We start from the raw sequence: 23,518 nt of genomic DNA, 5'->3' as shown, positions 1-23,518 counted from the left end.
TGGCCTCTGCCTGCCTCGTCCCTCGTCGCACAAAGGGGAGAGACGTGGGCAGGGAGGGCAGCGAAAGGTTGCTCTGAAATAGTATTGTGTCAATTCTCTTATTCACTGGGAAATGAAACTGCTCAGAAAAGAGGATGGAGGTGGGGGAGAAAGCACAAAGCCCGAGACTGAACAGAGGATGGGGTCACGTATTTCTCTAGACGTTTCCCCTGCACCACTTAGGGGAGGAGGAAGGGCAAAAGTTGAGTTGCTGGGGTCTGGAGTGTTTGGAAATGCCTGTCCTGGAGTAAAACTGTGCTGAGGGGGCAGAGCAGGCTCGGGCGGCTGATTGCCACCTGTCTCGCTGGGCTGTGCTGGGCGTGCACATGCGGTACAGTCATTTGGCCTTTCCCTGCATCTGTCAGATCTGTCAGGCTTTCCCTGCGTTGTACACAGTGAGGATCTGTCACCAACAAACATCAGAGGCAATTAGTGTTAGGATACTTCCCTGCAAGGGGATCAGCTTGTACTTATCCCTGTTTCTTTTTTTTTTTTGAGAGCTTAGCTGGGACACAGGCCGAGGGATTTCAGTGAGGGAGGTATTGGAGGTACCTGTGCGGCATGCTCGTTAAGAGTCACTCGTGTCCTATTTAATGGATTGCGTTTGGCTTGGCATAACCTCTGCCCTTTAGGAAATGAGTCTGTGGGTGAGGAGGAGGATGGAGAGGAGGCTCTGGAGGAGGGTGAAGAAATGAGACGGGGGCAAAGGGGACATGGTGGGTGGCAGGGAGCCTGCTAACTTCCCCAGTGCCTCAGGCACAGTGAAAGGCAAACGCAGCATCTTTAGTAAAACCTGCAGTTCAGCACACTGCTGCTATTTGCATCCACAAATAGAGGCTTGTCTCTTCGCTGGGGGCTTTACCGTGTTCCAGGGCTCGATTTGCGGCTCGAGCCCCGGTCCCGGAGGCTGGGAGCGGGACGGAGAAGAGCAGTGGTGCGGGACGTTTGCCTGGGTGTTTGTGCCGGGACTGGGCCAAGCTGCGCTTGCAGTGGTGCAGCGTTGGCCTCAGCCCTGGGCTCTGCGGGAGCTGGCAGCTCTTCACCTAATTAAATTTCTTACACGCCACAGCCCATCACTACCACCAGGTATGGCTGCCTCAGCAAAGACACTTAGATATGTTACAGCCTTGCAGGTGAAGGAGGAGATTCCTGGTGCTGGCCGGAGCTTGGGTCTCTCCAGAAGGGAAGAGTACGTGTGTGGGATCCTTCCCTGGGCTAAGGTGCTGGGAGGGGAAAGGAGGAAATAGGTGCTGGGCAAAGCTGCAGCTGCCCTTTCATCTCTCAGCCTTGCTCCCCTTGCCAGTGCTGACCCAGCCAGACCCGGGAAGAGAGCCCTGGCCTCACTGCAGGCAGCCTGAGCTACTCTGCTGTTTTGCCCTGCAGTCCCTCATCGTCTGGTTTCGTAGCGAGAAATAGGCGAGGGGATGTTGCGAGCTGGGAAAAAAAATAGCTGGGCTTAGGTGGCTTGGTCCCAAGGTCAGATCTGAAGACAAAGAAACAGAATTGGCCTGTCTCGGTGCTTGCAGCTCTTGGATTTAAGTGATTTTGCAGTCCTGGGGACTTGGGCTTGCGGTGTCAGGCCAGGGCGGTGGGTGGCTGGAGCACAGCGTTCTGCAGATCTGCCTTTCCGTGAATGCAGCGCGTATAAAGCCAGCCCTGAGGCCTCGGCCGCTGTTCTGCCTTCGTTTTCCCTCCCTGATGCCGCAGCACGGTGCAGGAGGGGGTAAGGAAGGGGCACGCTTTTCCTAAAGACCAGCCGTGTTTCAACATGTGCTTTTGGGAGTGTTTGCCACCGAAGGCGGGGTGAGGGGTCCCTCCCAGCAGCTGGTACAGGTGGCACCAGTTCTGGGTCTGACTGGGTAAGCAGTTATTTAAAAGCACATCTGACTCTGCAGGATTTGTTCCTCTTGAGGAAAACACACTCGGAGCAAAGGGCTGAGGTCAGTTCCAGTCTGCTAGTCATATTTAAAGTGCTTAAGATCCTTTTTACTGATGAGGGCATTTTCCCCCTCTTCCCCTTTGCAGCTGATCAGCACATGGACGGGTCAGGGTCTTTTCTGGCTGTTCCCCTCCCCGGTCTCCTAACGAAGGAAGACTTTAAATAGCAAGTTCCCTATTTGTGGAGATTTGCAGAGTGGGAGTGAGTTCAGCTTTAGCAGGGCTTGTGCAGAAGCAAGTGCTTCAGCCTTGCTTATCTTCCCTTTTATTTCTGTCCTCCCCCTGCCTCCATGAATTTTTCTAACTAAACACTGACCAGCTGGGCTTTGCTTTGAAAAAGGTGCGTTCACATCCCACGCTGAGCTTTTCCTTGTCAGCGCGGATATTGTGTTTACTCTTTTGATCCATCCGTAGAGACGGAGACCGCTGTGTCCCGAGGCTGGGCAGAGCTGTCCGGGTGACAGAGCGGGCAGATCCAGCCCCTCTGTACGGAGCGGGAGGGTGACATCCCAGGCTGGCTGTCTCATGACCGGAAAGTCACCGAGCATCGGGAGTGCAGTGAGGACAACAAAAGGAGCCTGAAGGCTGGGTCAGGCTCTTGTAGCCTTTGGTGCAGAACAGGAATCATTTTTAGCTACTGCCGTGCTTAAGGTGGTCTTGTCCCTGTTTGCTCACATGTGTGTAGACCTGAGACAAATTCACAGCTGCATTCACACCTTGGGGTAGGGATGGGGTCTGAATGTTTAATTATTCCCCTCTTTCTCATTAACAGATGAGGCTGGAAGCTGGAGGGGACAGGTTCTGAGCTGGTGTGTGGCTCTCAGGAGATAAGCAGGTCCCACAGGGGACAAGGATTATATGCTTGACCTTGGCTGCCTCGACTGGATAAACTGACTCTAGCCTGCCATAGGTCACGGGGAGGGGAGTCAAAATGGCAATTCCTGGAAATTGCGCACACTGCCAAGCTCAGCTGCTTCTCCTTGCTGTGGGAAAACCGTGCCAGCAAGCACCTCCAAGTGCTGTAAGAGCTCTTCTAGGAGCTCTTCATGCCCACCGGTGCTGCGTTAGCTAGCAAAGGAGGAGCAGAGCTGACCAGAGATGAGGCTGAACCTGTACTGCTTGGCAGTCGTGGCAAAATGAGAGCTTGTGGTGCTGGCACCAGCTTTTACTCCTCAGTGACGGTGGTACTTTTCTTAGGAGCCACGGCTCCGCGGGTGTGAAACATCTTTGTAGGACAGTTTTGCATGAAGCTGTCGGAGCATCAACATTCCCAGGAGAAAGCTTCTCACTTTCCCAGCAAACGCTATTTTCTGCAGACGGCTCATTTTCACAGGGTGGGTGATGCTGGTATCATAAAATGTTGGTTGAAAATATTTTTTGATCTGTGCAGATTGGAAAAAAGAAAAACCAAACCAAACAAAGCAAGTGAGTGAATCACAACCACCTCCTGTTGCAAGAGCATGACAGAAAAACAAGCGTGGACGAACTAATAGAAGTTGTGGCTGCTTCACTCAGATGCTCAGGGCTGGGAAAGAGGAGTCAGATTCAAATTGCTGACCCACTGCCCGGCTCTGTGCTGGTCCTCGGGCTGAATCAGAATCAAAATTGCAGAAAATGTGGCCTGGGAAGGTTTTCTGTAGTTGATGCTGTCTGTTTCGGTGCCTTATAGCAGGACAAACTAAATCTTAGCCTGAGTACAAACTAAATCTGAGTACTGAGTACAAGATGCTTTTTAAAGAAGCTTGTATCCAGAAAAAGGCTGCAAGGTGAGCTGGAGAGAGGAAATTGCTTGTTTTGCAGTCAGCTCTCTCCTGTTGAGTTACATCCTATGATGTGCAGCTATTCACGGTTGCTCCAAGAATAGGACTTGTTCCTCCTGTTGGGCACTCTTTTCTTTTCAATCCCAGCTCCACCCGCTGTAGTAGGCTGTGTCTAACTGCGTCCGGTTTCTGGTGTGACAGAAATTCTGGAGGAGTGCCACAGGAGCTGGATGCGGAAGCATCTCCTGTCTCTACTAATTTTAGAGCAGCTTAAGTCTGGAGTAACAGGCTTCGTATAATAAACCTCCTATTGCCCTCAATGACAGTGCTGGTTCTGTGGTGCTCTAACTCTTCAGTTCTCAGTTTGAACCCTGTTAACCGGCATCGGCATCCTCCTGCAGCGATGACTCCACAATCTAATTACCCACTTGGCTTAAATCATTCTCCATTATCAGGCGTGTGTGGACTGGGAGGGAGAGGGCATTCCAAGTTTAAGGAGCTGTAGGAGTTTCCTTGAGGAATGCGTGACCAGTCCTAGCCAGACACCTGCCCTTTGGCTGTTCACAACAACCGTGGCCATGGGGTTTGCTCGTATTTTGGATAACGCAAGTTTTGGAAAGTCTGATTTGAGTGTCTTGTTTTCAAATGTAACGCGGTGGTTTGGCCTTCCAAGTCTGAGTAATGTGGTGCTGCAGCCAAAGATGGATGTGAGAAGAATGGATATTGTGTGTTCTCCCTGGTGGGGGTCAAGCGGGCAGACAGGGGATGCTGGGAAGGTCTGCGTGGCCTTCCCTGACACAAACCCAGAAGGCTGCAGGGCTGAGACCTAACTGATACTCATTACAGAGGTGGTTCACCTACAGCAGCAGGTAGGAGGGCTGCAAAGAGCATGACAGGGCCCTTCCCAATCTAGTGAGAAAGTCCCCTTGCTGTGGGCATAATCTCTTCTGTTTTCTGTAGGGAACTGAAACTTTGTCCTCATTCCAGAGCTGCAGATCTTTCTTCCCACCTTTAAACCTCTGCAGAGGCTGGAGGCTCCATGGGGGACTGCACAGGTCCCCTTACCCTGCATCCCACCTCCTGGCTAGTCACCCCTGGGCTGGGAGAAGAGGGCAAGAAGCCTGAGAAGGGTTTCTCAGCTGCAGGGAGGTGGGAGATGGCTGCCAATTAAGCTAAAAGGTAAAGTGGCTGTTTTGCTGGTGGATTCTCATAGAGGTGCTCAGGGTAATTTTTATTCTGGAAGGCTTTTTAAGATAAATCAGTCTCTGGAAACTGATCTTTCTAGTGGGAGGGGTAGCCATGCTCTCCAGATAGCAGCTCTTCTGCTAAAAGCATCCTTTTGTTGTTCTGCTGTTCCAGTGACCGTATAATAAAATACCATAATCACAGCCCAAAGTTCCCCAGCTTCCAGCAGGAACACGGCACAGCTCGGGACCGTCATTACAGAGAGCGCCTTTTCGGAAAGTAACAAAACCTGGCTCTAAATTTAGCACCCGCAATCCGTAGGGTGCAGCCCGCAGCCTGGCTTCAGGGCCGGTAGGGAAAAATGTACCTGCTAGATGACAAGCCTTGCTGCATGTGAAATCAAAGGCTCTGGACTCATCTTGCAGAGGCACAGGCTTCAGTGCTGCATAATTTTGGGGGGGTGAGCGGGCAGGGGATATCAGTAATGTGTTAGCACGCATAGAAAACGCTGCCGTGCCTGTCATACAGTCATTTTGTGTTTAAAAAGGAGAAACCTGTCTTTCCCGGAGGGTGAACCGCTCTGGTTGGAGCCTTCGGAGGGTAAGCGAAGCCCTGCCTGATTGCAGAGGCTTTGAATTCAAGGCTTGTTCCTTCCCAGCTGTAGGTTAGGGGTCTCTTTTGTTGTTTGCTAAGTGGGCGTTTGGGACCACTGCTGGCTCTGGCTTGGAGGCCCCGAGCGAAGGGGATAGAAGCTGCATAGCTCTCAGAAGAGCTTTTGAGCAGGCATGCCTATACCCAGCAGCTGGGTTACCAAACCGAGAGGATTTTTTTTTCCCCCCCTCTTTTTTCCTGCCCCAGCTCACCCCTGCACTGAATAATGCTGCCAAGATGCTCCAGAGCTTACCAGAAATAGAGTGGGAATCATTAATGCACCAGAATATTTGCCTTCTGTAGTGTAACTCTAAAAAAGCATATTTGTCTATTAGAGTGTACTCTTTCCTCTGCGCTAGTGCGGCCCTCCCAGGCATTTGGATTGCACGCAGGCTGAGAGCTTTTGTAGGGTATATCCCCGATAATGCAGACTGAATTGTTTCCTCTGCTCCAGAGCATCATTTTGCTATTGATGGCAGAGACGGATCTCTCGAGGGCAGCCGCACGAGCACCCCGTGATGGCAGGGTCTTCAGAAGCGCTTGGGGAAGAAGCTGAAGAAAAGGCAAGCGGGCGGCGTATGGTGGCAACCGGGAATGGAGCTTGGCCAAGGGTGGAAAAGTCCTGCTACGGAGAGGATGTAGGTGTTAGTGGTGTATCCTTGGCCTTGCCCTTTCCTTTGGAGGGGTGCTTAGGGGGAGTCGGAAGCAGGGGGGATTGTGAAAAAAGATAGCGTGAGGTTTCTTGGCAGATGATTAAATACTGCCTTTCTCTAAATTGTCTTGCGGGAGAAACAGGATGAGAAATACCGAACAGGACAAACCCATTACAGTAAACTTAAAATAAAACACAGGCATGAAATGTGTAAGGTGGTCAGGTCTGGTTTGAGTAGCGTTGGCTTTCCCAGCTGCGTGTCTTCGCTCTGTGTTTTCACACCTCTCTGTCTTCTGAATTTCCCACAAGCGCACGGACCCCTTAGCAAAAGGGTCAGGATTGCACGTCGCCTCTCAATGCTCTCCAACCTCCTGCGGGTTGCCTGCGCTGCCCAACGCAGGGCTTGCTGCTTCTCTGTGTGAAGGACGACGGTCAGGGATGGAAAACGAAGAGGGGAGCAGCGCACAGCCTGAGCCTTTGCTCTCAGCTGTGCTGCTTTTGGGAACCGAACCGCAAATGCTTCCTGCAGGATGGAGGGCACGGGAAAATTGCGATCAGGACTTTTACCTGCCCTGGGCTGATGAGAAAGCCCTTCGCCTTTACTGGGAAACGATTTTATTTACTGTATCCTTTCTAGACACACACATGCTTTTGGGATGCATCTATGGGAGTGTCTGGCTAAAGCAAAGGCTTTGACCTTCCTGCCCTGATGGGAGAGGCTGTGTCTGTTATGAAATGCGTAGGAGATGACTGATGCCTGCAACAGGGCTTGTTTGGGCTGCTTTTCCACCCCTGCCCTTTTAGAGCTGCTGGTCGCAGCCGGTGAGCGCTCTCAGACTCTGGGGGTTGGTATTAGCAATGAGTAGATGTGTGTTTCATCACTGGTATTCCTGCTCAAGGCAAGGAGAGGAGAGATTTAAGCAGCGTGGACGCCGTGTAAGGCTCTCAGGGTGGGCACGGGTGTGAGCTGAGGGTTTTTCCTTGTGGCAGGGAGCTGCGTGGTCACTGGGAGAGCACGCAAGGCTTAAAGGAACAGGAAACACATGTGTCTGTGGTCCCGCTTCAGCAAGAAACATTTTTAGTACTCTTTCTGGTTTCTTATTGTTGCCAGTCTGCTACGTCGTTCCAAGCTGAATAGGAGGGCGTGAGAGGGGGACAAGGACGATATTTGGCCCTGGGAGGGCTCTGGAGGGAGCTCTTAAGGCTCTGGGCTAGAAATCTTTAGGGGATGGGACTGTACTGGTTTTGCTCTTTTTTTTCATTTGCTCTCTTTGAGAAATGACTGATGTTGGAGCATAGTTTGAACCAAAATGCCGTGGGTCTGCCCCGCGCACCGAGGGGTGATCCTTCAGCCTCTGCCTCCGCTTCCCCAGTGCCGAGAGGTGCCTGTGAGGATCCCAGCTCCCAGGGGTACAGCTAATGCCCTTGGCAGCGTGCTGGGGTCGTAAGCCAGTGGAAGGAAGGAACAACAGGCCAGGTTTTATCGTGAGCAATATAGAAAGAAGTGGTTTCCTGCCTCTTCACCCCTTTCTCAGAAACCCCTATTGCAAAGTATATAACTTTCCACGAGACGTGTCGGCTGGTGTTATGTTGGAGACTTTGCAGTTCACAGCCCTTCAGTTATTCCGTGGCAGGTCAGAGCAAACCCCCCAGAGTGTCCCTCCTTGGGTAGTCTCATCTAGACACAAATTGTTCCTATTAAAAAAAAAAAAACCACAACCCAAAAAAAACCATGTTGCTGCAGGATCTGCACCACCCTGACTTGACTGTGGTTTCCTTGTGTCACATTGCTCCCTTTGGGCAAAGTCACGGGGGAAGGAAAACCTGGCTGCTCCATGAGCACAGCAGCTCCCACGAGGCATAATTCCTCTGTTTGAAATGTCTCAACTTGGGAATTTATAGATCATCTGAAAAAAAAAAAAAAAGAAAAATTGCAGCTTGGCTTCTTGCCGGCATCCATGGCGGAGCGGGGGAGACAGACGGCGCGTGGCTCTTGGATGGGAGCAGTGTGGTTCAGTCCAGACCTTCTCCCAGGGACGGAGGGGACCCATGGCAGCTCCGTGGGGTGTCTCCCATCCCTCTGGGGTGGGTGCTCTGACTTCTCATGCTTCCCTTAGAGAGGGGACTGTCATCTGGTGGGGCTCTTGGGGCTGGTATCTGGCCAAGCAAGTAGGAAATCCAGGGATTGTTCTCCCTGTTTCGCTTGGGGGAATAGTGAAACTGGAACTGTACTGGGGAGTGATGTCAACTGGGAGCGGGGGTCCTGACTCCAAAGCGGGTGACTAAGGCATTGTGCCTGAATCACATTCCCGACCTTTCAAGGAAATCAGTTGATTTGCCCATGCTTGGCTGCTCGTCCTGCATCCTGCACGCGCTGTGGGGGAGTGGAAGAGGGATCGATGTCATCGAATCGAGACGGCTCTCATGTTCCCAAAAGCAGGGTGATGTGCGGGAGCCCGGAGCACAGAGTCAGCCCTGACTCACGGCCGGGCCGCATTGCTGGGGGATGAGGGCTCCCGGTCTGTGTGTCAGCATCGAGAAGGCAGCGTTTCCTTCTGCCATCAGAACCAATCCCAGTTGGATTGCAGCAGAAACGTGCTGTTAGCAAGGTCGTAATCCTTTCAGTCTATTCAAAAAGGAAGGAAGAAATTAAAACCTGGGAAATGAGAAATTGGAAAAGGAAGGTACCGGGAACGGATCCGGCCAGTGCCGTGATTCAGGCAGGAAGCGTGCTCACTGTCAGACCCACAGGCAGCAGAGCAGGTGGCGGTGTCATCGGCAGCGTGCCGGGGAGGGTAGGACGTGTGACGGCAACGACTGACAGTGTTGTACCGTGTTACAGCGAGAAGAGTCCCCGGGGCTGCTGGGTGGATTGCCTGGGCGTCAGGGAGCACGGCGGCGCCGGAGACTTGGCTGCGTTCGCCGCGGTGGTGAGCTTCGGCACCGTACCAGCGTAAATCCTGTTTTGCCACTTAGCGATTCTGGTGGGTGGCCCAGCCCCGTGTCCCCGTCCTACGGCAGCAGCGGGAGAGCTTGCGAGAGTGCGGGCGGCTTAGCAAAAGCTAAGCGTCCATTCCCCCACCATCAGTGAATTGTAGACCCACAAAGACTTCCCCGCTGCCGGTGCTGGGAGCTGTGCAAGCCGGTGACTAAGCTGAGTGTCTGGGATGCCGGAGCCAGCTGCCAGACCGGGGAGTGGTGGAGTGCGGAGGGGAGAGGGACTCGCCGTAGCTGAGTCAGCCCTCCAGCCGGGATGAGAGCTGAGTTATTGAGTTTGCCCGCAACGAGGCTGCGTGCCCACGCTGCTTCTCTAGTTGGACAGCTGTTCTGGAGGTGGGGGGCATGTTCCCCCCCCCTTGCACGAAGCTCTGGGATGTTCTGGGAACTGGACCTTGCCGTGGTACTGGGGAGGGCCAGGCTCTGCCCGGGCTCTGGGTACCTTTCTGAGGGGGGCTCCTGGACCCGAAGGGAGCCAGAGAGCCATCCAGAGCATCTCCCTCTTCCTTTCCCTCCTCCTCCATTACCTCACCCCTCAGGCATCCTTCCAAGATGCACCGGGCTCCCTCCTTCTCCCTCGTTTAATATTATTCTTCTTCTTCAATCTGGTGCGGTACTCCCCATCTCGCCTGCAAAGCACAAAGCCTCTCTTTCTCCCATTTATTCCTCGGGACCCGGGGTTAGCATTTCAATTGACAATTGTGCCATTGATATGCGTGCTGACGGTGGGGTTTGCAGTAAATGCCAGGCAAAGGGGCTCGATGGGGTTAGCTGTGCTCTGGAAATGAGCCCAGTGTCTTCTGAAGCTCCAGACTTGATTTCAGAGGGAGGGTGGTGGCAGGGTCAGTGCCTTCCCCCTTCCAGGGGGGCCAGCCTTTCTTTGCAAGCGTCAAAAGTAGCCTTGGACTTGCTAGGAGAGGCACGTCCCCTTCTTCGGGGATGTAGCGAGGGCCATGAGATGCCCTCTGCCTCCTCATCCTTGCCTTATAAAGCTGTTTATACTCCAGCCTGGGGGTGCAGGGTTGCTCCCCCACCCCGTCGCTGATTGCTGCTGGATGAGAAGCAAAGGGGATCAAACTGTTTAAGGCAGAGCGGGGACTGAAAGCCAGCTTTGCAGGTCAGCCAAAGGGCTGAGGCACCCCATTCACGGAAACACCTTTAAAAAGCTCCCTTCCAGGTCAAGTTAACGCTGAAGCCACAAACGTACCTCTGAGCCCTGGCCAGCAGAGCTGTTTACTCAGTTTAGTGAGTCACTGCAGTCCCTGGGGAGCAGTAGGATAAATAATACGTTGGCGCCAACCAAGTTATTGTTTTAGGCTTGTTTGTTTCTGAATTCAAAGAGAAGTTGTGTCCTTTCACATTTGCACAGCTCTCAGAACTTGAGCTTAAGAAAGAGGTAGTGTTTGCAGAAAAAAAAACCCCGCAAAACGAAACCAAAGGTAATAGGATCGCGTGGGGCTGAAGTGTGCAAAAGGGTGAGGTGGAGGAAGAGGAGTGGGGGATGGCTGCGGGTGCATACGTTCCTGGATTAGCAGCAAATTTAGGCTGGAGGTTTGAAAACAAGAGCAAAGTTTGCTGAAGTCCGGCCAGACCTGCTTGTGGCACGTTAATGATGGGTTGTGCTGGTAGCTGGACGGGGCAGAAGGGCTTTGGGGGCTCCCGTGTGGTAGGATTAGTCCATCCTGGCACGCTTAGGCTGAGTCTGTGGCTGAGATTTCCCGGGCTAGTTGGCATGCCTGACTGGCTTCCCGCTTGTAGGGCCACTTAGGCAAATGTTGCGCAGTCACTCGGAAAAGACTCGATGCCAGCTTCTTCAGCAGACAAAGCCACGTGCTCAGGAGTTTCTCTGAGTCCTTGGACTGAGAAGAGACTGTAGGGCTGGGGAGGGGAACAGAGAGCGGGCAGAGACCGTCATCCAGCTGGGCTTTTGTGGCTGCGGGGTCCCCCCAAACCCCGCCGCTGCCGTGCAGCCCCACGGCCTCCGTCCTGGGGTGCAGGGGAAGGGCAGCCCGGAGGTGTTGCGTTAGCGGGAAGCTGCGGGCTGGAGGGCAGCGACGGTTTCTGTACCCCGGTGGCTGAGGCGCACTTGTGAAACAGTGGCCGGTGATGGGAAAGTCTTGCTGGCTGGGTACCGCTTAACCCCGCGGAGTTTAGAGACCCCGAGGAGGTGATGCTGGTGCTGAAGTGGAGAGGAAGAAAACCACAAATCAAGCGGTCGTTCGGTAGCCCCAGCGACCTCTAATAAATCTTTTTTTACTTTTGGCTCTGCGGAGCTTTGGTGGGACCCCTGCACGGTGTCCTCTGGGCAGAGGGGGAGCGCTGGGCTGTGCAAAGATCGTCCTTTGCCTGTCCTGCCAAGTGCCCCTATAAATAGAAAGGGACACGTGCCGCTGATTAATTGCCTGTCTGTGCAGGCAGCCAGCTCCTGAGGCGGACGCAGCCTTTGTCTGGCCGCTGGGAGCAGCAGCACTTGCCAGGAGAGGGGCCCCCCTCTTCTTTGGGAACGGGAAAGAGATGAAAACAGAGTGCCCTGTCGCGCTAAGCAGAGGTCAGCCCTGATCCGAGGCTTTTCTCTGTCAGAGGAGCAATCCCTCTCGTGTCGTTGCTGCAAACTATAGCAGGGGATGTGTGCCACGTGTGTCGCACCCTGTCGTGGAGCCGAGCCCCGCGCCATCCCGGAGGGGATGCAGGACCAGCGGACCCCAACGAGGGACAGCAAAATCCCCAGGGGAGGAGGCTCACAGCAGCGCTGTGGTGCGGGATCAGCCTGCCACGCCTGAGTTGGGCAACACGGAGAGGAAGGGAGGATGTTTTTAGGAAAGAGGAGCTGGAAAAGCCAGAAAGGTGAAAGAGGAAGGAAAGAGGGGAGGACAGGCAGTTCTTTCTCCTGGTTGGGCCCAGAAAACTTCCCATCTGCAGCAACCAGTTGTGACATGGTCTTGCAATTCACTTCTCGTTCACGTCTGGGGTGCAGAGCCAAGCTGCAGCTTTGCACCCTTCCCCTGACATGTGTGTGCTCTGACCTGGGAGCTCCAAGCCCTGTCCCTCCCTCCTGGTCCCCGGGGGCGGGGGGAAGATGCTGACAGTGCGGCTGGAGAGGTGTGATGCTGGCCTGTAGGAGATGATCTGCACCGTGGGCACGGGGACGTTGACCCTCAGCTGCAAGGCAGCGCAGCAGCTCCTCTCCTGTTCAACCAGATAAGAACTCAGAGCTCCAATTAAGCATGTGCAGAGTCCCAAAGCGGGATGCAAAAAGCTGCAGGCATGTCAAATGCAAGAGGGTTCAGGAGCCTAATCTACTAGACAGTTGCCTGGAGTGATTGTCAGAGGATGGCTGGAGAGGGTAGGGAGCCCTGCGTCTCAAAGCCGGGAGGCAGGAGGCACTCACCTGGCTGCTGCAGAGCCAGTCCTGAGGATCTCTGAGCTTATCCTCTCCTACAAGAGCTCCTGCAGCAAAGTTTGCCTTCCTCCTCCTCCTCCTCCATTGCCAGCCAGGCAGGAGCGCAGCTCTCCTGTCCCGTCGTGTCCCCCCCCCCGGGCCAAGGGGACAATAGCTCAGCTCTGAGCCTGGGAGCTGCCTTTCCCCGCCTGCATGGCGCTGGACCAGCCATCCCAGAGGGCCCCCAGCCCTGCGTCCTTGTTTTTCTCATCGCTCTGCACATGAGGAGAGGGGAAAAAGGGAGTTGATCAGCCTGAGCTGGCTGCGGGTGCTCTCCGACATCGGCTGCGGTTCCCCTGACGCGTGTCTCCCTGTGCTGTTCCTAGGTGCGAAAGAATATGTGTTTCCCAGGAGCGAGAAATACCCGGTCTTCTATCATAAAGAGAACAGCTCGGCCATCTATATCGGGGGAGAGGGAAAGCTTTATTACTACGACTTTGCAACCTATGAGAACTACACGGTAAGGATGCTTTGCTAACGAGCGTGGCTCCAGAGCCCTAGAAGAAAGTGTCCAGCGTCCGCCTCGCAGCCCAAAAGCTAGATACCTTGCTCTGTATCTCTGCCAGCAGCGAAGTCAAGCCTGGAAGAGTCTGGTTCCTGCCCCATCCATCTGGGAAGCTGCGTTGTCAGCGTGATGAAAGGCTGTAGCAAGGGGGAAATCTGCTATGCTAGTTGTGGGTGGGTTCTTCCCAGGCTGTGATCCTCCTGGGGCCTTTGCTGCCCCAGAGGGGGGATTTTTCCAGTGTGGGACCCTTTTTTTTTAGCGTGAGAAGGGATGCTCAGACTCGTGTCACTGGGAAAAAGCTACGGGCCTGTCCCTTTCCGTTATCGGAGCCCAGGCTGTTTTTCCTCAAAAGCAGGAAGTTCTGGATTGGCTGGGCATGGAGTTAACACAGCAGGAAAACCCCCCGGTTGGCTTGCTCATAACCCCTTTGTCTACTTCTCAAACAAGGTGGTTGCTGAAGTTTGGACCCAGAAAGTTCCCTTCCTGTTCCCAGGAACAGCGTGGTTCCTGTGTCCCAACCCTCGGACACCACCACCCGCTATTGCGTTCCCCGCAATGACAGATCCTCTCCCAAAACCCTTCGGAGAGCGGCCCGGGGCTGGCTGCCAGTCATCCCTACCGCTTTGGCCCTGCATCCCCGCTTCTCCCCATCACCTTGAGGGCCTGAGAGATCCAGCTCAGCCTCCCCAAGGGTTTGCAAACGCTGTTGCGGTGTTTAACGACCTTCTCGCCGACGCGCTTGCTTTGCCTCTTGTGAAGAGAGCGACTAGCGTGTAGTGTGCGGGGCTGAGCCCGCCTCAGTTGGCTTTTAGAGGGAAGGAATTAAATCGTATTGCTTTCTCTTTTATCCTAGGAAGACTTCCCAGTGAAAAATGAAGGACAGTGCGTGATGCCGGGGAGTTTGGTAGGTCCTACCTGTGGTGGAACAGCTGGCTGGGTGAGGGTTGGAGGACTGCTGGGGTAGGAACTGTGTTTGCTCCTCATGTGCTCTCTCTGGGTGAAGACCTCCAGCGCCTGTGGAGCAGGAGGTCGGATGAGATGATACCGATTTCCTCCTCTGGGTTTAAGACCCATGAAAAAGCTAGGAATTCATACAGCTGCGGGACTCTGCTCTGCCATTCGCAACTGCTCATGCTCCTCTTCTTTTCCTTGCAGGAGGACAATAAAAATTACCTCACATTAGTGGAGAAGTATGGAGACGGGATGTTAGTGTGTGGGACCGGCGCCTGCGCTCCTACCTGCTGGAACTTGGTATGTTGTGGCTACCTGTGATGGGACTAGAGCAAAGCAATTGCTGTTTTGTTTTGTGCAATCTCCATCCCTTTCCCCACTTCCTCAGAGTCCTCTGAAATTCCCAAATGCCAGCTCCCTTGGGCTGCTTATCATATCCCTGAACTGATCACACTTAGGGACTGTTTCTGTCCTCACCCAGACGCAGAAAAAAGAGCGCACGTCGTGGGATGGGAGAGGTATTGCTCCTTTCACCCCTGACTCGAATACCCTCGTCGTCGTTGACGGTAAGTCTGACTGCTCACCTATTTTCGGTCGTAGCGCTGTGCGGGAAGGCTGGGCTCTCTGTAACAAAGTGGGGCACCCTGAGGCTGCTCCGAGGGCTTCGTCCCTCTGCTCTAGCCTTGGTGCTTCTTGCTTTTGCCGTCTAGGACAGAGCACAGCACGAGGTTGTTTATTCCTGTCCAGGGTATGGGGGTTGAGTCTCTGTGCGGGAGGGTAGAGCGCAATGGAAACGGCGGGGGAAGGAGGGACCTGCGGTAGCTCCGCTGCTCTGGACCTGGCAGAGGGACAGATGAGGATCCTTCCCAGAGGGAGAGCAAGAATCTGTCCCTGCTACTCTTTGAGGAAAAGGACTGGGGGAGTCCTGCCAGGCCTGCTCAGTGCTAGGCAGTGAGGACTGGGTTTCTTGACCTGTATCCACCATCTCTGTCAGTCCTCGTGCCCAGAGAGTTCTCGGTTCTTTGTTTTCTTCTCACAAACCCTTTTGGCCCCTCTGGAAACAGCCCGCTACAAATGAGTCTTCCTATCCCACAGGTCATGACATCTACTCCACCATCAAGAAGAGCCAACAGAACGGCAAGATACCCCGTTTCCGTCGAGTGAGAGGGGGTGGAGAGCTCTACACAAGCGACACAGTGATGCAAAGTAAGTACAGAGGAGATACTGAAGGTACATAGCACAGCTTGGAGGGATATGTCCTCTCTGCCCGGCTGGGGTGTAGCTCCAGAGCTTCTTGTTTGGGTTCGGTCACCTCTAGGGCTGTGGAGAGGACTGGTGCTGTCCTCATCTGCGGTGCCGGTGAGGAGGGACCCAGCTCTCTCGCTGCCAGCTTGGGGGAATTTCACCTCTCTGCTTCTGGGGCAAAACAACTGATGAGGGAGTTCCTCTTGCTCGGGGTGAGGAGATAGGGAAATGGAGAGAAATAGGTGGCAAGTTCCCCGTGAGATGCTGAAGGAGATATGGTTGTGTAAAGGTGTCTGCTGTGCAGTGGTGGAAACAAGAAGAACAACTTCCACACCGGGCAGTAACTCCTTCCAAATCCCCAGCCAGGGTGAGACCTTGAGGCAGGAACACGCGGGGCTGTACGTGGGACAGGGTGGGGAATAGACAGGACCCTCCTCAATTTCCAGGAGCTTATTACGTTGCCTTCTGCCAAGCCTCGCCAGGGACACTGGGAAATGGGAGGTTGTTGAACCCCTGGCCAAATGAAAAATCAAATCAAAATGACACCAGGGCAAAACAGAACTTCTGCAGGGGGCAACCAGCAAACAAACCTGAGAGACCCAGAGCTGCCAGGCTGATCCCGCGCTTACACAGAAGTCCCTGCCGTGGGGATGCCAGCTAACGATGCCCGGAGGGACGCTGCCAGGGATGCCTTTTATGGCAGTGATGTTTTAATAGGAACAGCATCACTGGGTTTTCCGCAGCAAACGCAAACACCAGCGCCGCTTGCTCCCACCGAGGGAGCTTTCCTCTGCGGTAATAGCTCTGCTGCGCAAGAAGGGAGAACGGGTTTCCTTTGCTGCTAAGCAGCCGAGGCTTCGCCGGGCTCTGGGGATTTGGCCTTCAAGGGAACGGGTGCATGGAGTTGGAGAGGAAGGGAAACCCGCTGGGAAGGCGGCACGTGAAGAGCAGTTGTTAGTGCGATGCACCAGCCGGGTGGAGAGGTTGGGCTGGGACCTGTCCTTTGCCTGGAGCACAGCTGGTGTTTGCGTTTCCTCGTCGTGTCTGAGGGTGAACGGTTAGCGGCAGAGCACGCTGGTTTGGATTTCAGATGAAACGTGTGTGTTCAGGCCAAGGTTTTCTGATGGCCCGCTTCCCTTTTCAGACCCTCAGTTTGTCAAAGCCATCACATTAAGGCACGAAGAGCCTCACCAGGACAAGATTTACTACTTCTTTCGTGAAGACAATCCGGATAAGAGTCCCGAGGCCCCTAGAAACATCTCCCGAGTGGCCCAGCTGTGTAAGGTACCATGAGAACAGTGTCTGGCGGGGAGGCAAGAGTATCACAGGGGTGGCAAACGGACATGCCAGCTCCCCTGGTGTTACCGGCACACAGTTTGGCCCCTCCGGCTCAATTCTTGCCTCTGCCATGGAGTTTATGTGGGGTGAGGCCACGTCCTTTGGCCTTCCCGTCCTCTGGCTCCCATCTTGCCTGCAGGGGAGAGAAATCCCTGTTCTGTCTTGCTGGGATATTAGAGAGGTACACAATTGTTGCAGCGACCAGCATCAAATATACCTCCAAATCATCCCCCAATTATCCATCCAAGATACTGGACAAGGGGGTGGAAAACTTGTGTTCCTCTCTGCTAAACTCTGACTCCCTGCTTTCCCTCTCCCCCAGGAAGATAAAGGGGGAACCAGTTCGCTCTCTGCTTCCAAATGGACCACCTTCCTGAAGGCCAGCTTGATTTGCGTCGACCCGGTCACCAAGGGCAACTTCAACTGGTTGCAAGATGTCTTCTTTGTCCGTGCACATAACTGGCGACACTCCAAAGTCTACGGGCTCTTCACAAACACCTGGTGAGGGTCTTTGCAAAGCAGGGGGGATGTCCTGTCCCATGGGCCAAATCCTTTCGTTCAGCCCTTTAATCTCTCTGGCAGGCACGCGAGTAGAAAACAGCCAGAGCAGGCGTGGTCAGCGAAGGCGCGATGCCCGCAGCCCTGTCCCTGGCGTAGGGGTGATGGCCGATCTCTTCCTGACCCTCTCTTTGTCTCGTTGTCCTCAGGGGAAGCTCTGCTGTTTGTGTCTATTCCTTTGGGGACATCGACAACGTGTTTCGGACATCCAGACTCAAAGGCTATAACGGACCCAACCCAGACATCAAGCCTGGGCAGGTGAGTGAGCGATGAAAGATGCTCGCGTGCAGTGGAGAGGCCTCCCGAGGCCGGGAGAGCTTGTCCCTGCCCTGGGGCAGGTGAGGGGACGGTCCCACCGCTGAGCAGCCGGGTGAGAGCAGGGGCGGGGAGGAACATCCTCCTCGGGGCTGAGGTATCTGTGCTGTGCCCTGCCTTGTTCTCCTGCCCTCGAGCCTCATCCCTAGTGACGCATCTGATGGTGGCTTTTGTCCCCTCTCGGTGCAGTGCGTTTCCTCCGGCCAGCACACCCCGAGCGAGACCTTCAAGATAGCCGACAGCCACCCGGAGGTGGAGGACCGGGTGGAACCCCTCTCCCCCACCAAGAGCCCCTTATTCCACAACAAGCACCGCTACCAGAAGATCGGGGTGCACGAGGTCTTTGCGAGTGACGGACGCCGCTACAACGTGCTTTATCTGGCAACAGGTATTGGGAAGAATTCCCTTTGGATTTCCCCAGAGTTTGCTTTCCCCTCGAGGGCAGGGAACGCAAGGAAAGCAGACGAGACACACCCCCCCCACCCCACCCCCCCCCGCAGTGCAGAGCGAAGGAAGGGGGCTGTGTTCCCAGCTTGGCATATGTTTGTCAAGCAGAAAAGAGCTGCCAAGTCCCGGTATGGCTAAATACATCCAATTTGGCTGCATAGGCAAAGACAGGCTGAAAGCAGAATCCCACTGCATGGGATTTACCCAGTTGGGCTGTGGTAGGTCTCAAGCCAAGTGTTTTTAGGGCAAGTGCAGGCTAGCGCAGCTCTCCCCAGGTGCAGCTTTACACAGTCAAGCAGAAATCCTTTGCCAAGGGACCCACTCTGTCATCTCCTGTCCCTGCTCGCTCTAGCGCAGCAGCGCGGATTTCCTGCGAGGCCAGTGATGCCGGCTGGAGACACGGCCAGCTGATCACAGCTGCTGCTGGTCCTGGGGCAGCCGGAGATGCTGCAGAGCTGGGCCAAGGCAATTCAGCTGCAGGTGAAAGGGGATGGAAAGCCAAAGGTTGGTGAGCTCAGGCAGCTGCCTGCATTCCGGAAGGTACAAAGGTGTCTGACCCGGCGCTTCTCTCTCTTGCCTTGCCTACCTCCCCGGGTTTGCTCCCTGCAGCCGTGCCCATCCTTTTTTTCTGCTGGGGTTTGTTCACTGGTGCTTGTGGAGGGACTGCCTGGGGCTTTTGTTTCCTAATCTGTGATGAAAAAAAAAAAAGCTGCAGACAGCTCTCAGTAGGTGGCCTGGGTTGGATTAGGGCCCACGCGTGCTCAGATTGTTCGTATCTTGCCAAAACCCTTAGCTTAAATGCAGTTAACGCCTTGCAGAGTCCTGCCAGGGAGCTTGCTCCAAGATGCAGGGCTTGGCAGGGCAGCTGCCCACCCTTGCTGGGGCAGGCATGGAGGCAAAAGCCAGCACCTGAGTGGGGGGTCCTAATCCCTTCCTGACCCGGGGTCGCATCTGTCACCTTCCCCTGGTTTGATGGTGGAGAAGGGAGCGACCGTTTGGGAAGGGGAAACCATGCAAGTACTAAAAGAGGGTAAACAATGAGGTTTCCTTGTTCCCTCAGCACCCGTCTTTCCACCCCTCCACCGAACTGACTCCTTTTTTCTTAAATCATCAGTTTGGAGTTGTTTAACTAGGGAGGGGAGTCAATTTAATTAGAAAAACAGAAAGGCAAACCCCCAAGTTTCAGCCCGAGGCGAGCAGTGAGATGAGGCTCCCGCAAGAACAGGCCAGGGATCAAAGCGAAGCTGGAGAGCGGTTGGGTTTTCTTACGGAGGCCGTTACAGCGCAGCTGATCAAAGCACAGGCGCAGCCGGGTCCCGAAGGGCGATGGGAAATGAGTTCCTCATGGCTCTTTGGCTGGGAGGATGACAACTGCTGTGGGAAACGCTACTGTCCGGGGGCGATTGCCTAGCAGAGCAAGCAGGAAGGGTCCTGTCTTCTCTGGGTGGCTGGTTTTAGGAATCCAGTCAAGCCTGGCTCTGCAGAGCAGGTATTGTCTGCTGGTTCTCTGCCTGGCTTCCCCACCCCTGCCCGCAGCCCCTCTGCCTTGCCTTTCTGCTCTCAGCCGGCTTCATCAGGGCTCTACTTTCTTTTTTTCTAGACAAGGGATCCATCCACAAGATCGTGGAGCTGCCGGGCGGGGTGCAGAACATCATGGAGCTCCAGGTCTTCCCAAAGAAGGACCCGATCCAGTCCATGATCCTGGACCACGAGAGGGTGAGTCTCTGCCTGCTCCGTAGAAAGGAAAACAGTGGGGTTGTAGCTTTAAAAGCAGGCAGCAGGTTAGGCAGGGACAGATGCTTTAATGACAGCCCCTGGATCCGAAGGTAGCCTCTGGGTGAGCTCGCAGTGCTCAGTGGGCAACGGAGTTTTTCAGACACCTCCTCTCGTCTGGAGGCGAGGGAAGACCGAGGCTGCTTGCTCCCTGGGCCAAATCCCAGCGCAGTGTTCTCCTTCCCCCGCAGTTTGCCCTCTCGTTGTCCAACAGATGAGCTGTCAGACAGTGCTGGTGCTCTGTCCTGGAGGTGACAACGCTGCTGTCACCGATGGAGCAAACCGATTGATACGCAGGGCTGGCGGGGGAAGGATGGCTGCTTGTCCCACGATAGGGACACAGGACTGCATTGCCTGGAGACCTACCAACCCCACTGGTGAAATTCCCCCTCGGTGTCACAGTGAAGCTGCAGGAGAAGTGCTAGACACTCGTAGGGTGACACCAGGACGCAATGCCAAGACGATCAGCCCCTCTGTTTCCCTCCTGCAGGCGATGCTCTACGTCGGCTCAACAAAAAAAGTCGTGGAGATACCCATGGACATGTGCAGGCTGTATCGCAACAACTGTGACAGCTGCTTGCTGGCGAGGGACCCGTACTGCGGGTGGTTCAATGGGAGTTGTCAGTCCGTTTATCTGAACCGGTGCGTGGCGCTGACAGCTTGTTGTTTCTCCATCACCTTCAGCCGGTTGTTTCCACGGGAGAAATACCCAGACCCTCAGTATTTCCCCTTCCCGGCCAGGGCCGCGCGTGGGTTTGATCCCATCTTCCCATCACGGAGAGAAATGAGCCCGTCGTGTCCCGGCAGTAAGGGCACGCACGTCTGTGCTGTCCCCAAAAACGGTGCCTCTGCAGGGATCCGTCCCTCCCGCAGCACCCCTGCTCTGGGGAGGGAGCGCTCGATGCGTTTGGAGCACGCAGCTGCTTTTTTGCTGTTAGAAATGGTGTAGCTCTGCTGGTTGGGGTGCTGTGTAGAGCACTTGATTGTGATGAGTTGCCGAGTCTCGTGTTTGTCCTCCAGCAACCTCCTACGTGGGGGTGTGGGGTTGTTTTTTTTTCCCCTACCCAGATAACAGGTGTTTAAACTTCCTTCCCTATCTGACCCACCACATTTTTTATGCGCAGTTCCTTTCCTAGCCCTGAAGCGCCACTTCCCTCACGTTAATGCTTATTCCCATCTGCTAGGGAGGTGCGCCAGAACCTGAACCTGGACCCGTGGCAAGGAAAATGCCAAAAGAAGGATGTTAAAGAAGGTATGTGAAGGTTTTGAGCTGTAGGCCATGCGTCCAGGGGACGTTCGGGGCAGGGTAGCTGATTCTCAGGTCTTGGTATGGGTTGTGGAAGGTGTTGCAACTCATCGCCGGGCAACTGGGAATCACCGTGACGAGACTGTTAATGAGACCAAGGCACCAAGCAAGTCTCTGCTTGGAGTGGGGGAGGGAGCTCAAACTCTGCGGTTGCTGATGTCCAGGGAGAAGAATCCCAGGGACTTCACTCGGGCGTGGGTCAGGTCCTGCCATTGTCATAATATGCCCGTGTAACGTATCCCCACGAACCCAACCCTTCTTCCCTCCAGACTTTTTGGGGGGGGATCTGCGGTTCCTGGAGATGCCTGTCTCACCCTCCCCTTCTCAATCTCTTCCAGTGGATGACTATCAGAACATCGCAGTTGTCCCTTTCTCCCGCTACTACCTCAACTGTCCCATCGAGTCCCACTATGCCACCTACAACTGGTACCACAACAGCAGCCTCATCAAGACCTGCAACACCACCCACCCCCAGCAGAACTGCTTCCACTTCATCCAGAACGTGAGCCACGTTCACTACGGCCGCTACGTCTGCGTCTCGGAGGAGGACGGCTTCAAGCAGGCTCTGGTGAAGGAACGCTTGGTGAACCAGTTCACGTTCATGCCCCAGAAGGGTCAGGCCACCATGACGTTTGGCTCTGGGCTCCAGCTGCTCCTCATGGTGATTTTGGTGGAGCTCTTCCACTGAACAAGACAGGACTGTGTTCCCACCATCCTGGCTGCTGCCGCTCTTCCTGCACTTGCTGTCCCGGCTCCTGAGGCGAGATCCCCGTTCTCTTTCTCATTCCTTGGACTTTAATCTTTGACTTGTCCCGAAAGGGCTCCTGGGCAGCAATCCCTCCATCTGCGGCCTTGGTGGAAGAGTCGTGGTGAGGAGGGAGCAACTGCAGGGCCAAGATGGAGCAGGGTTTGGGGACGGGGAGGGAAGGGGGTACCCTAACGCGCGGGGGACGTTCGCTGTACCCAGGGACACAGAGAGGGGGAGCGGTGTCGGCCTCTCCCCGAGCCCACGCCGGTAGCTCCGGTACCGGTTATCGGCCTGAGCCCACCCCGGGTGCGGACTTCTGCCGATGTGCATGCACTGATCCTCGGGGCACGATGACTCCTCTCTTTGGGAACGTGCATGTGATGAAGAGGAGGAGCCAGCCCTTTGTCTTTCTAAGTGGTTGATCCGTGCTTCGCTCCGAGAGAGCGCAGGGACCGATGCCTCCCAAGCTTTCAGTGGCTAATGTCTGGGTTGGCAAGCAGCCGGAACGCTCCCGGGGTCACATATGAGTCCCCTTCTAGGTTGGAGAATGGGGCTCTGGAAGGATTTTAGGGTTTGGTTTACTGGTTTTGGTTTGGCAGTTGTGGTTGTTTTGTTGTTTTTTTTTTTACAGCTGGCTTTGACATGGGAGGGAGATCGGGGAAACTAGGGCTGGAAACCTGCAAGGCAAGGGCAGGCACCAAGTTAGCATTTTGCATGGAAAAGCCTCGGAAGGTGACTAGATTTGGGGTGTGGGGAAGGGAAGGTGGAAGCAGAACCCAAACCGAACCCTGGAGGAGGCCCTGGGAAGAAGTTTTAAACGCACAAATCCTTTGCAGGCAGCTAAGGGCATTTATCTGTGGGCAGCGGGCAGCCCCTGCTCCCAGCACCTCTCCTCGGCGAGAGGGACCCGGCTTCCTCAGGGCAAGCGGCGGCAGGCTGCCGATCTCAGGGCGATGCCCGCGGGCTCGGAGGGGGGCTGTGACCTGTCTCCACCGCCCGGAGCAGATCAGCCTCCCTCTCCCTTGCGGTGAGGGGACAGAGGGAGGCCCAAGGTTGATTCCCTTGGGCTTTGAGGTCTCGGAGCAAGACTAAACTGTGAAAAAGGGGATGCTGTCCCCGCGCCTGGGGGCGAGGGGCGATCCCGAGCCTTGGCCGGAGCCTTTCCCAGCCCTCTTGCCCGCCGGAACGCCCCAGCCTCGGGCCGGGTAACGGGAGGGGGGGGCACAGTATCTCACGCTTCCGCTAACCTGTCGCAGCGGCACAGCTCCTGCTTCGTGCCTGCTCGGAGACGCTCAGGAGTGCCCGAGGGGTCTTTTTTTGGCTAGGGGGAGAGATGCCATGTCCCTCTCGCGACCGCAGACTACGGACAACCGGCCAGAGCTTCCTACTGCACTACATTTCCAAAAACCCCCAACCCTCAGTCTAGGATAGAGCTTCTGAAATCCCTTCTCAAAGCACTTTAACTTTGTGAACTAACAAATACCTATTTATTATCGACTGGTGATTACTGCACTTGTATAATTTTATAATATTATAGATAAACGGGCTCAAATTAGAGGGAGGAAAAAACCAACAACACGACAGCTACCAAAAGAAAAAAAAAAAACCAACAAAATAAAAAAAAAAAACCAAAGTGAGAATGTGATTGTTGAAATAAAGAATGGAAAAGAG

At 54.7% G+C, this 23,518-nt stretch overlaps 1 protein-coding gene across 3 annotated transcripts in view; it reads left to right on the top strand.

Annotated features, from left to right (window-relative positions):
- Positions 1 to 23,518, top strand: part of SEMA7A (semaphorin 7A (JohnMiltonHagen blood group)) — a 31,079-nt gene extending 7,561 nt beyond the window's left edge. For 2 of the 3 annotated variants that reach the window (XM_075764823.1, XM_010303368.2), the window contains 13 exons: positions 12,988 to 13,121; positions 14,020 to 14,070; positions 14,322 to 14,417; positions 14,599 to 14,683; positions 15,213 to 15,323; positions 16,507 to 16,646; positions 17,023 to 17,201; positions 17,408 to 17,516; positions 17,763 to 17,961; positions 19,621 to 19,736; positions 20,284 to 20,435; positions 20,978 to 21,045; positions 21,438 to 23,518. In XM_075764823.1, coding sequence (XP_075620938.1) covers positions 12,988 to 13,121; positions 14,020 to 14,070; positions 14,322 to 14,417; positions 14,599 to 14,683; positions 15,213 to 15,323; positions 16,507 to 16,646; positions 17,023 to 17,201; positions 17,408 to 17,516; positions 17,763 to 17,961; positions 19,621 to 19,736; positions 20,284 to 20,435; positions 20,978 to 21,045; positions 21,438 to 21,787 — 1,790 coding nt within the window. In that variant the 3' untranslated portion in view covers positions 21,788 to 23,518. Of the gene's footprint in view, positions 1 to 12,987; positions 13,122 to 14,019; positions 14,071 to 14,321; positions 14,418 to 14,598; positions 14,684 to 15,212; positions 15,324 to 16,506; positions 16,647 to 17,022; positions 17,202 to 17,407; positions 17,517 to 17,762; positions 17,962 to 19,620; positions 19,737 to 20,283; positions 20,436 to 20,977; positions 21,046 to 21,437 lie in introns of those variants that run through there. The other variant, XM_075764824.1, reaches the window with a different exon arrangement.

The sequence above is a fragment of the Balearica regulorum genome, chromosome 12, assembly GCF_011004875.1.
Source record: "Balearica regulorum gibbericeps isolate bBalReg1 chromosome 12, bBalReg1.pri, whole genome shotgun sequence".
In the NCBI taxonomy this organism is placed as follows: domain Eukaryota; kingdom Metazoa; phylum Chordata; class Aves; order Gruiformes; family Gruidae; genus Balearica; species Balearica regulorum.
Note: the sequence above shows the minus strand (reverse complement) of the source record. Positions and strands in the feature narration are given on the sequence as shown.